Source organism: Amphiura filiformis, chromosome 12 (genome assembly GCF_039555335.1).
Source record: "Amphiura filiformis chromosome 12, Afil_fr2py, whole genome shotgun sequence".
Classification (NCBI taxonomy): Eukaryota; Metazoa; Echinodermata; class Ophiuroidea; order Amphilepidida; family Amphiuridae; genus Amphiura; species Amphiura filiformis.
The window spans coordinates 67,072,976-67,086,665 of NC_092639.1; the positions used below are offsets into that span (position 1 = coordinate 67,072,976).

Sequence of the window (13,690 nt, forward strand, 5' to 3'; positions counted from 1 at the left end):
AGTTTTCTATCACGCCGCCACGGACCATACGTACATTGAATAACTTAATATACATTATAAATCGATTACATTTTCAGAGAGGTTCTCGTGTTGCAGCGGTAGAGGCTGTGACTTGTGAACTAAAGGTTATAATGATAGCCATGAGTTCGAATCTTCTGTAGCGCTATCTTTTAATAATATTACTTTTCCTATCCGCTTCTGTACGATATGTTTAAAAGCTTTTTTACCTCAACTTCTTTCTTTCTTTCTTTCTTTCTTTCTTTCTTTCTTTCCATCTTTCTTTCTTTCTTTCTTTCTGAGATTTAAAATACCTCAATTGGTAGAGCGCGTACCAATTAAACGGAAAAGTTAACCGAACGGGTTCGAATACTACATGCTACCTTTTTTATTTTGATCCCGATATTTTATTTTTCCTTAGTATTTACTTCTACAGAATAAATTTCAGATTTTGTTGATCGAAATAATATTTTACAATGTGTTTGGTCAATGATGTCTTCTGCTATAATTATGAAATACTAGGGCTTGGTGATAAGCCTTTTGATAAGTATGATAACATGCTTAATATTCAGCTAGCTTAGTATGTATTATCAGCTGACTTCAGATATGCAAACTGTAATAACAACATTTATTTTCATTTTAGACTTTTTATAGTCTATATTTTCTTCATTTCAGCTTAATTTAGCAGTTGTCATGGTTGTGTGCAAATTCCTATTACTATTAGATACGTTGTAATAAAACATGATTTTAAACATTTGTATATTACTTTTCTCTGAGGGCTTGCAGCTAAATTGATATTTTAGATCGGAAGAGGTTTGTGGCTAGTAGTCAGGTAATGATGATGATATGATGATGATGACGACGACGACGACGACGATGATGATGATAATGATGACGATGACGATGATGATAATGATGATGATGATGATGATGATGATGATGATGATGATGATGATGGATAATACAACTGATGTCAGATGATTATTAGAGTCGTGATGGTGACGATGATGGCAGTGATGAGGGATTTAATTTTGTATGAAATTCTCACCCCTCACCCCTCCCGCACCCACTCATGTTACTTGCAATGTTTAAACAAAGAGCACGTTTCTATGGTATCAGTCACAGTATATGTTTTTGCTTAACACGTGTGCTATGACCCAAAAATACATCATCTCCAAATACACAGTTCAGTGACCTCGAGGCCTCCATTCAACAAGAAAGTTAACCTGTTGTTATAGAAGGACATGCATTTATACCCAATACACTCAGAGGTCAATTTATGAGTGCACAAACATTATAGGGTCAACAAACTGTGTCTTTATAATCCGAACAACATGTGACATATTTACAGCAAGGGCCCGTGCCAAGGCCAAATCGACTTTTACAATGTTTATTGAAGAGATAAGATATGCATAATCTCAGTTTGCGAGTAGATAAGAGGTCAAATTTTTCCATGTTAAAAATAGAATTACATGCTAGGCATGTTTGTTCCTCTTTTTCGTTTGTGTATTAATCATCATCATCATCATCATCATCATCATCATCATCATCATCGTCGTCGTCATCGTCATCATTATCATCATCATCGTCGTCGTCGTCGTCGTCGTCATCATCATCATATCATCATCACCTGACTACTAGCCACAAACCCATACCAAGGAAAATAAAATATCAATTATGCTGCAAGCCCTCAGAGAAAAGTAATATACAAATGTTTAAAATCATGTTTTATTACAACGTATCTAATAGTAATAGGAATTTGCACACAACCATGACAACTGCTAAATTAAGCTGAAATGAAGAAAATATAGACTATAAAAAGTCTAAAATGAAAATAAATGTTGTTATTACAGTTTGCATATCTGAAGTCAGCTGATAATACATACTAAGCTAGCTGAATATTAAGCATGTTTTCATACTTAAAGGCTTATCACCAAGCCCTAGTATTTCATATTTATAGCAGAAGACAACATTGACCAAACACATTGTAAAATATTATTTTGATCAAAAAAATCTGAAATCTATTCTGTAGAAGTAAATACTAAGGAAAAATAAAATATCGGGATAAAAAAAAGGAGCATGTAGGATTCGAACTGGTGCGGTCAACTTTTCCCGTTTAATTGGTACGCGCTCTACCAATTGAGCTATTTAATGTTACTTGATTTGTTTGGGATAATTTAGACCATATCAATGTACGAGTTTTACGGTATGCAGACACAATAAAGATTTTAATACTATGTCTCTATACTGTTTACTCGGCTTGCATACCGTGCATTTTTCTATTTATGTCAAGTTTTGGAATCTAATTTGTGAAGAACAGGTCTGAATACCGTGGTTCTCTATTCAATAAGCCAATTATTATTGCATAAAACAAGTGGATTAGTTTTAAACACTTTTTATTCGTTTATAATGAATCTATAGTACAAAGGTGCACGTAAAATTACAACACCTCAATAGCTCAGTGGATAAGGAGACTGACAGTTAACGGAAGGGCGTGGGTTCAATTCCGGCATTTTTTTCCATTTTCCAAGTATAACGCTAACGGTCGACACAATCAGTTTAAAAGAAATCAATGTAATTTTCTTTCTTTAAATTTTGTCGACCGTGGGGAAGTTAATGAATCAAAATTCCAATTTTATTTTTACAACCCTAAATACATTGCCAACAAATATATTCGGAGTAAACCGATGAAATTATGTCTGTTTGATACGTTTCAGTTGAGTTTTCTATCACGCCGCCACGGACCATACGTACATTGAATAACTTAATATACATTATAAATCGATTACATTTTCAGAGAGGTTCTCGTGTTGCAGCGGTAGAGGCTGTGACTTGTGAACTAAAGGTTATAATGATAGCCATGAGTTCGAATCTTCTGTAGCGCTATCTTTTAATAATATTACTTTTCCTATCCTCTTCTGTACGATATGTTTAAAAGCTTTTTTACCTCAACTTCTTTCTTTCTTTCTTTCTTTCTTTCTTTCTTTCTTTCCATCTTTCTTTCTTTCTTTCTTTCTGAGATTTAAAATACCTCAATTGGTAGAGCGCGTACCAATTAAACGGAAAATGTTAACCGAACGGGTTCGAATACTACATGCTACCTTTTTTTATTTTGATCCCGATATTTTATTTTTCCTTAGTATTTACTTCTACAGAATAAATTTCAGATTTTGTTGATCGAAATAATATTTTACAATGTGTTTGGTCAATGATGTCTTCTGCTATAATTATGAAATACTAGGGCTTGGTGATAAGCCTTTTGATAAGTATGATAACATGCTTAATATTCAGCTAGCTTAGTATGTATTATCAGCTGACTTCAGATATGCAAACTGTAATAACAACATTTATTTTCATTTTAGACTTTTTATAGTCTATATTTTCTTCATTTCAGCTTAATTTAGCAGTTGTCATGGTTGTGTGCAAATTCCTATTACTATTAGATACGTTGTAATAAAACATGATTTTAAACATTTGTATATTACTTTTCTCTGAGGGCTTGCAGCTAAATTGATATTTTATTTTCCTTGGTATGGGTTTGTGGCTAGTAGTCAGGTAATGATGATGATATGATGATGATGACGACGACGACGACGACGATGATGATGATAATGATGACGATGACGATGATGATAATGATGATGATGATGATGATGATGATGATGATGATGATGATGATGGATAATACAACTGATGTCAGATGATTATTAGAGTCGTGATGGTGACGATGATGGCAGTGATGAGGATTTAATTTTGTATGAAATTCTCACCCTCACCCTCCCGCACCCACCAGTCAATGTTGTTTTGATACTGAGACAAGAACGGACAATTGGTCTAATATTGGCTCCAACATTGCTTTGGGGGGGGGGGGGTTTGCAAGCAATATGAAACATTAATGTTTACCACTCATGTTACTTGCAATGTTTAAACAAAGAGCACGTTTCTATGGTATCAGTCACAGTATATGTTTTTGCTTAACACGTGTGCTATGACCCAAAAAATACATCATCTCCAAATACACAGTTCAGTGACCTCGAGGCCTCCATTCAACAAGAAAGTTAACCTGTTGTTATAGAAGGACATGCATTTATACCCAATACACTCAGAGGTCAATTTATGAGTGCACAAACATTATAGGGTCAACAAACTGTGTCTTTATAATCCGAACAACATGTGACATATTTACAGCAAGGGCCCGTGCCAAGGCCAAATCGACTTTTACAATGTTTATTGAAGAGATAAGATATGCATAATCTCAGTTTGCGAGTAGATAAGAGGTCAAATTTTTCCATGTTAAAAATAGAATTACATGCTAGGCATGTTTGTTCCTCTTTTTTGTTCATCATCATCATCATCATCATCATCATCATCATCGTCGTCGTCATCGTCATCATTATCATCATCATCGTCGTCGTCGTCGTCGTCGTCATCATCATCATATCATCATCACCTGACTACTAGCCACAAACCCATACCAAGGAAAATAAAATATCAATTATGCTGCAAGCCCTCAGAGAAAAGTAATATACAAATGTTTAAAATCATGTTTTATTACAACGTATCTAATAGTAATAGGAATTTGCACACAACCATGACAACTGCTAAATTAAGCTGAAATGAAGAAAATATAGACTATAAAAAAGTCTAAAATGAAAATAAATGTTGTTTATTATTATTATTATTATTATTATTATTATTATTATTATTATTATTATTATTATTATTATTATTATTATTATCGCTGGGGGGATTTTGGTCAGGCCAGGAGAAGGCCAATCAATTTGTTGCACGGCGCTCGGAAATTGTACCATAGGGGCTCATAATTATTGCATAGCACCTTACATTTGTATCGTTTACATGCTACACAGCTCACAGTGGCTATCAGGTCACCTCATTTCAGAAGCAATGTGATTCCCTATTAAGGTGGCACGCAGGATCACTCAAAGTGGGTAATTTTAGACATTGTTTTGTATTGTATCTTTAAAAATAATGATGATAAGTATATAAAATAATGCAAGGAGCCTAACTAGCACGGCAGATTCCTGCAAAAATGGGAAATTTTTGAGAAAAGCGCCAAAACTGAATCTAGTTGTGTGTCTCTACAGCATAAATATGCAATTTTCGTCAATAATTATTGAATATTTAGGGTAAGTTGTTATGGTGGACCGAAAAAAATTTGGATGGAAAAGCAATTAGGCGCTTTTCTCAATAATTGCTCAATTTTGCAGGAATCCGCCGTGCTAGTTGGATTCCTTTAATACATCATTTACTTTCTGAAAATGTATACTTTTATGTACTTATCGTTATTACTTTTAAAGATACAATAGAAAACAATGTCTAAAATTTCCCACTTTGAATAATCCTGCATGCCCCCTTAAATGACCTTAATTTATGGATGACAACAAGTAATAGAATGTATCTTCTCACTAAATTAGTATATTGTCAACATTATTGGGCATTAATTAAATTCTCTTACGGCTTTTGTTTAACTTTCTACATGTTCTAAATCCGGTCGATTTTTACGCCTTGTATTATTTCACGGATGACACGTTCTCAGAGGCCGCCCACGCCCTGGGGCAAATTTGCGCACACCATTTAGTGTTTCTTTATTTAATTAAAAACAATAATATTGACAAGAGTCCCCTGAAGGAATTTGGTATTTAAATCCTTCATGTTTCAGCACAAGTGGTGCAGCCACAGAGCTGACATTTTGACAAATTAATCTAATGCGATTTGCATTTTGTATTGCTATGCAATAGAAGATGAAGATAAAGAGCTCCATGGGTATCTCGTCAAGGGTCTCTGTACGTATTGGAGGAAAGAAATAGAATTCTAACATCGTAACCTGTAACGTACTCTACTTGCATCCAATTCCAGTGTGCATGGTATTTGATAAGCAAGAACATAACATTTTGAAGAGTACATATTGTTGAACGATGAACGTATCAAAGGATATGGAAAACTAGATTATATAAAGCAGGATGGAGGCGTACAATTTTACCAATCATTTTAAAATTGTGTTACCATTATCAAATGGAAACAATGTAATGAATATGTCATCTACAGAAACAACGGGCATTCCGCGCAGATTTGCTATTCTACGTAACTCACTGTACGGTGTATTTACTCTACTTATAATCATAGGTAACCTATTTTGTCTAATTGTTTTGCATAACACCAAAAATATTCGTAAAGTGACCAAATTATTTATAATTTCGTTGACATTTGCTGATTTACTTCATGGTTTGGGGGTAGCTTTGCCGACACTGGTTCTTCAACTGTTTGATCATGAAATAGAATATACATATAGCACGTATAATCACACAATATGCAAGATGATTCGATGTGCGACTGTGGTGACAAAAATTGCTTCGATATTTTCATTAATATCTGTCAACGCGGATCGGTATATTTCCATCGAGTGGCCTTTAAAGGCGACGGCTCTATTAACTTACACACGTGCTAAGATAGCTACAACGTTAGTATGGGCAATGGCAGGTCTAACATTATTATTATGGAATTATTTACTTATAGACAAACAACCTCGTCAATTTAATGCCGAATGGATTACATGCAATACAATGGACGCGATAAATGATGATTCAGTGATAATAATCTTCTCAATATGCTTTGTTTTATTCATTGCACTTCCATTTTTATTAACTATATTCATGCAAACGAGAATAGTGGTCATTGTGAGGCAACGTAATGCATCGGTCCAAGGATATATGAGGGATTCGCACCAAAGACGTAATTCGCTACGAAGGGATACTAAAGTGTTAAAGATGTTTATGATAGTAACATTTACTTATGTGCTAGCATGGCTTCCACTGGTAACACTAACATTTCACGAGTTACACACAGGTGATAGAGACCATTATTACTTACGGGTTGTTTTTACGATGTTGTTACTATGTAATCATTGGTGGAATATATGTGTGTATGTTGCGAGGTATCAAACCTTCAGGATATCAGCTGTGAATTTAGTAACAAGTTGTATTCCGTGCAAAGGATGTACACATGGAAGTAGTTGTACTGCTCCTAATGAAGAATCTAATGTCGGTGTACCAGTTTAACGTGATAGGGCGTAGACGAGAGTTCTTTCGTTGGCAAGAAGAATTTTAATTTACTTGTAATTGGTAGACTGAAACAGTTGCAAGGATAAAGTGACGGCTCTTTTGGATAAAGCTGTACAAGTCAAAGAAATGGCCATGAGATTAGTTGAATAAGAGGTGGGATGTCAGCATCCAGCCTCCAAACTGCAATCAATCTCATGTGGCCACATCATGACTTTTACGCCTTTATCCATTCAAGCCATCACTTTTTGAAAAAGTTTTGAAAAAGTTCAACACCAATGTCAACCATGTTTAATACCATGAGGTGTTAACCTCTAGATCACTGCTAGCATGCTAGGGGGTAGTGGTGTTGTTAGGTATCTCCTGAACACTGTGGATATTGGTTTCTTAATTAATTTAATCAACAGCTGAATATTTAAAGACTTAATGGCTGTGTGTGTAGGACAACAGTGCCATTATGAATTAATGTCATAATCATAAATTTACTATGGAATTCTCCGCGTTTGTTGATGTCGCATGGGTGATTGACTGTCTCTAACGAATCACTAAATACAGTAGAAGGAGGGCGCTGTCACTGCACTAAAGTGCTCAATATATATTAGCATAATAAAGACTGTATATACAGTGCTTAATATTAGCACTTTAGTAAAGTGAATGACAGGTCGATATCGTGAAAATAATTATCTTCAGGGCGAATTCGAGATTCGAGGTTCGAGATTGTAAAGTACATGACATGTTATTGATGACAATTAGTGTGCTGAGGCTTATGCGCGTATGCATTTGCGTAGCACTATCTTTTTTTTTGTAGCAGGTGGGGTACAGAATATGATCATACGGGTCTCCTATATATTTCCATTAATATTGTTTGATATATCCAAGTGTGTTAAAATATTGGATCCAAAAATAATAATGATAAATTTGGATAAATACACCCAGTATTAATTTTATTGGTCTCGAGTTCTAAAAATAATATTGGACGAGGTGCAGAGATTACACAATGATATTTTAAGGTAACTTTTAATTTGCTGTTATCCCTGCTTTAAATATGCCAGAAATGTTGCATTCACACCATGTCGTACGACTTATTATGATGCAAAATCCTAAAAACTAAAAAATATTATTTGTCAAGCTTTGTTAGACGGGTATCAACAAAGTGATTCCCATGGAATCCCAACTATATAACGTTATAACTGCTATAATAGTACAAGTATTATAGGTCAACAGGCAAGATATTCAGTTTTCATGATTATTCTGCTTTCACTTTCTTAGAACAAAACTTCCTTTTTACGATGACAACAAAACACCTGCAGCATGTCGCCATGATTACAATGACAGTAATTATGCAGATAGTCAAAAACAGAATGACATCGAGAAGTAGATATTGCAAGAGGTTCAGGTCATAAGCAGCCGATCTAAGATGTCCTGCCCCACCATGTCGTACGACGTATTCAGTCCAGAGAGCGACTTCGTCAGCAGGATGGTTTGGTTTATCTTTGAATATGGCTGATAAAGTGCGCATGTTGGATCGAAAGCTATTTGAATAGGGAAATGACAAAGAGAGTACAAATATATCAAAACGTCATAGTAACAATAATAACTCTTTGTTTGTTTTAAATACTATAGAGGACTACTTTATCGACTTTTTGAAGTTTTTTTATCACCGTCTAATATTTTTTATATAAAGACATCCTATCTAGGACGTACCGGCTACAACTCAAGAATGATACGTCTTAGATAGGTCAAACTATACATTTTCTGAATCCTTGTGACTAGAGAAATACGTTGGAATAGGTTTAACACAATTTGTCCCTACTTGTAAAGTTTGATGACCTTTTCAAGCCAAAAGCTACTCCGGTTCAATTGCTATCAGGCATTTTTGTGTAGCCCATGATGTCAACTACTTATGGTAAAAGTGCAGCTTTGCCCCCCCCCCCCAGTGGTACCGTACAACCCCACGGGCTCACACACTATTAACAATCTGAACGAGATACGTCTTGCTGCAACTCAGCTGTCTTAAATATTGATGTTGAGATAATACGACAAATCTCACTATTAAACAAGAAGTATCCGAACACTTAAAACAAAAGCAATATCTTAAAGCCACAGATTGTTATTTTTTGATTTCCTGGAAAATGCCAAAAAGTAACATGAGTAGGTGTAAATTTCACCTTAAGCACACGAATAGTCTTACAATTAGGGCCTGATTTCAACCAAGGCCACCCAATTTGCCGTAAAATAGGCTACAAAGTAGGACTAAATGGGATAGTTTAGAGCACAACTTTTTACATCTGGTTTTTCATTATGTGGTTTAAAGGACACTAAACCTAATTTACCAATAAAATAATGTAGACTTTTGTTCTGTGTATTTTGATTCCTCATTCGGCACGATGCAATTTTATATTGCCCAAGTTATACTAATTTAAATAAAACAAATGATTATTTCAAAAGGGACATAATTTACATAGACTTTTCTCTCGATACCCACATATTATGAGCCCGGTGAGTGCGTGTTGATCTGTCACGCTATAATGAGCCCGTTAGAATAGCCGAAAGGCTAGGAATCACCTTAAAGGAGAAAATAGCCCAAATGTGTCACTTTTAATGGTCTCTTTTCCATTCAATTATGTACCGGTATTACTTAAGGATATAACGTCACATCGAGGTATGGGGTATCAAAATACGCAGAACAAAGTTATCCATCTGTTGATTACTTTATTTGGTAATTAGGTTGAGTGTCTATAAGGTATTGGTTTTTTAAGTGTTCGGATACTGTATATGCGCAGTATGCCCCTATACCACCTACCTGTCGTCATCAAGTACTCGCTGTATGGCTTCAACCAATATCTCACTAGTCACTGTATTGATATCCAGTCTCAGCCCAGCTCCTTTACTAGCAATACGTTGAGCTATATCAGGTTGATCATAGAAGACAGGAAGACATATTACTGGTATCCCATGATAGATGGCCTCATATGCACCATTTACGCCACAATGATATACTAAAAGTCTGGTATTTGGATGCCCTTAATCAAAATAGATAAAATAAACCAATGAAATTGCATAAAGTTCTTATGTAGTCCAGTTAGCTCAATCAGTAAGGCGTTACTAGACTCTCGGGGGATTAACTAAGGGTATACGATGTGTTGTTGGTCGAAGCAGCAGAAAAAAAGTAGTTCACAGCATCTTACGAATGGTAGTGAGCTTGAGCAAATATTGCACTGGTCAATTCATAGCGAGCGTGTAGAAGAAATCAAATATCACAGATACACTTTTGTAGGTCCTGTGGTTCTTGAGTTATGTTGTAAAGAGGGCTGAAACAACAACACTTTTGTAAAACGTACATAACTCATTAACAATAATAAATTAAGCAAGTTTTCAAAGTGTATGATTTGTAGAATGAACTTTTGCAAAACACCAAAGTGTTATTTTTCAATAATATATTGATTCAGATAATGAAAATCGATTTTTTTTGTTTTTGGCTGCTTCGACCAACAATACCTCGTATACCCTTAAGCTACCTTGAAATTTCACTGCACAAGAAACTAACAGCTCATTGTGTACTACAGCTCGTGGAGCTCCTAGCTCCAATAAATATGGGCTCAATCGATCCAATTTTATATCAATAGTAGTCTTTAATTTTGAAGAATGGATTAAAAGCTGCTATATTTTGGTATAGTTCAATCCATGGTATTTTATTCCTACATGATAATCAACTATGATAACATAGATTACATTATGAAAACAAAGAAGAAACAACTCTAACATGATTATTTATAGCCAATTAAAGTACATTTTCATTACATTTCTTGACTCAACTAATGCGATATTTACATCGCACGTTATACTCGTGCGATACACTGTTTTCATGTGCTTTCACCTGTATAGGAAATAGCACAGAAAATAGGATTTAGCATAACAAATGTGCAAGTAAAAAGCGCCCTCTGTGGCAATTAGAAAATACCGTTGTGACATGATACTTACATCAACGTCAAGGGCGCAGCCTTAGCTCTCAAACCCGTTTGTTCTGTTCAATTTGCTTGTTTTAATCTCGAGATATGTTTAGTTAACAATGACAGGGTAAAATCACAATTGTGCCACATTTACTAGGGAAGAGGTCTGTACATGTATTAAATCAATGACAGCTGAGGTTGATGAGTCTAATGTATGTACTCCCCCCCCTTCGGGGTTCGTGCATCAGACGCATCAACATCAGCGTGCATTATTTTGTCTAATTTCTCTCCCAACAAGTAATACGCGTTCATTAACCTATAAGTGTGCAATATATGTTTGTCTTTTAACATGTTTGAGTGACAAAGAGAACAGTATTTACCATGATAAAATCATTAACATACACATTGTATTTAATTTTACAGTAGAATGTTAAATATTTATTTATCTGTTAATCTGTTTTAAGTGGAAAAGAGAATCATACTACCTGTATCATGATAAAACAGTAAAAACAATATTATTTTGTATTGTCGTGTAATTGATGCATTCTTTTGATTTCACGAAGGAACTCTTGATAAACTTGATGCTGTCATCTATGATTTACATGTAAAGCCCTCTCCACTCGTAAAAGTGGCACAATTGTGATTTCACCATTTCGTTGTTTACTAAACATATCTCGAGATTAAAACAAGCAAATTGAACAGAACAAACGACATTTGAGAGCTAAGATTACGCCCTTGACGTTGATGTAAGCATCATAGCTCATCATGACACAACGATATTTTCTAATTGCCAAAGAGTGCGTTTTTCACTTGCACACTTTTTTTTGGGAGACAGGCTGTAGTTCGAATTCCTAATGTATACTATTGTTACCTAGTAAATCATTTTGTGGTATCATCTCCATCATTTTGACATTGGGAGGTGTGACTCTTGGCGTTTTTCCTCTTTGTTTCCATATCACACGCTGTTTAAGTCTTGCAAATGCCCCAGCAAACATATCCGCCATATCTTGTTTCACGATGGACACATAGCCACCCAACGAAAATATGATAGTTCCATCTTCAGATCCCTGTACGAAAGCTTCAAGTTCCTTGGAAAAGAGCATATATTTTACATTATAACATAGTTACAATATTAGAGGCTGTTTCTTCCTTGCGTTTTCCATTCCAATGCATGTGTGTTGAAAATGACACTACATGAATTCCAGACAAGTTTAACAATTTTGATCTCTTGAATTTCAAATTAGTTCATAAACAATTAGAAATACGGTAAATGAAAGAATGTTGTTCTATTTTTTAAAATCTTTTATAGCGGTTGTAAAGCAATGTTGAGCACATTGTTCCCTTTGGGATAAAACCTAAGGAAGAAACAAAATCAAAGTTGCACTTTTGTTTTCTAATCAATGAAAGCACGGCGCTAGTTCTTTTGTGCGGGAATGCTTTGAGTACAAATCAATAGGGCATGCAATGGAGCAAACTGCACCATTTCAATTTGCATCTTCCTTGGGTTTTAGGGTCGTCGTGTCTTTATTTCTTGAACGATTTTAAAGAATGAAGTCTTAAATTCGAGCTACAAAATGCAGCTATTGGCTACTGGTTCCAATTATGACATATCTGTCTTTGTTGAGGGTATACAGAGGGTAAACATATTAAACTGATACATTAATTCCTTTGCTTACTGTATATACGTACAGACTGTACAGGTATGAATACACTTACCGGATGCAGAGGTTTTCCTGGACGAGTTAAGATCCCACCGACTGGTATCGTGTTTGGCATTAATGGTTTGGGAAAATCTAACGTAAAATCATTATTCATAAAGAATATCTCTGCTTGACCTAAAGTGGTAAAAGTCGACACCTCTGGCTTGATGTTGTGAATTTGTTTCAGATGGTCGTAGTCGGCAAACAACTTAAAACCAATAAGATATTCCAGGCATACTTGAAAAGAATTCATTAACCGAGTCACAAATTTCATTTGATGATCAAATCCAGTTTGCGTAGCAGGAATGTATGAAGGGTTGATAGGGTTGTTATTTACCGAATAATGCCGTGCTGTAGGCAGAGGGCTGTCTATAAGAACATAAGGTTTATCTAGAGCTTGTCCTAGTAGACTTGTGCAGATGAAATAAAAATCGCCAACAATGATATCAAAATGTTCTTCTCTCAGTTGATTCAAAAGTTGTTTATCTACAAGTGCAGAATGACACTGGTCTCTCATCAGTTTAAAAACGAAAGGTATGGCTTTCAGTTGACTTTGAATTTGTGACAAAAAGTCCTCTCCCGAAAGGTAACTTGAAGTTATGTTCGACAGCAAACCTTCCCATTCGTCCATTGTAACCAAAGACTCATATGTCACAAATTTCAAAGACGGTTCTTGTCTATGCTTTGTGTACATATCGCTTACATACACAGTTACATCATGGTCTCGTTGAGCTAGTGCCTTTGCTATCCTCTCTAGAATATAGTAGTGACTTCCACCACCTGCATCGCCAGCTACTAATATTTTATAAGAAACTACCGATGTTGTACAGTAAAGTAGTAATTGCGCCAATATGTGTAGCCTTTTTAGTATCATGCTTGCTGTGATTGCGACCATTCGCTGTATTCAATTGACTTGAACTTTGATTCCTTGCTTATTCAGACAACTATATACAAACAATCATATACT

General features: G+C 35.2%; 1 protein-coding gene across 1 annotated transcript; it reads right to left on the reverse strand.

Annotated features, from left to right (window-relative positions):
* Positions 1-6,614: 6,614 nt before the first annotated feature.
* LOC140166599 (UDP-glucuronosyltransferase 2B10-like) lies at positions 6,615-13,690 on the reverse strand. Its single transcript, XM_072190101.1, has 4 exons — positions 12,740-13,690; positions 11,895-12,111; positions 9,877-10,096; positions 6,615-8,605 (listed from the first exon to the last, which is right to left on the reverse strand). The coding sequence occupies exons 1-4, from the start codon at positions 13,616-13,618 to the stop codon at positions 8,320-8,322; spliced, it is 1,602 nt and encodes a 533-aa protein (XP_072046202.1). The 5' UTR covers positions 13,619-13,690; the 3' UTR covers positions 6,615-8,319.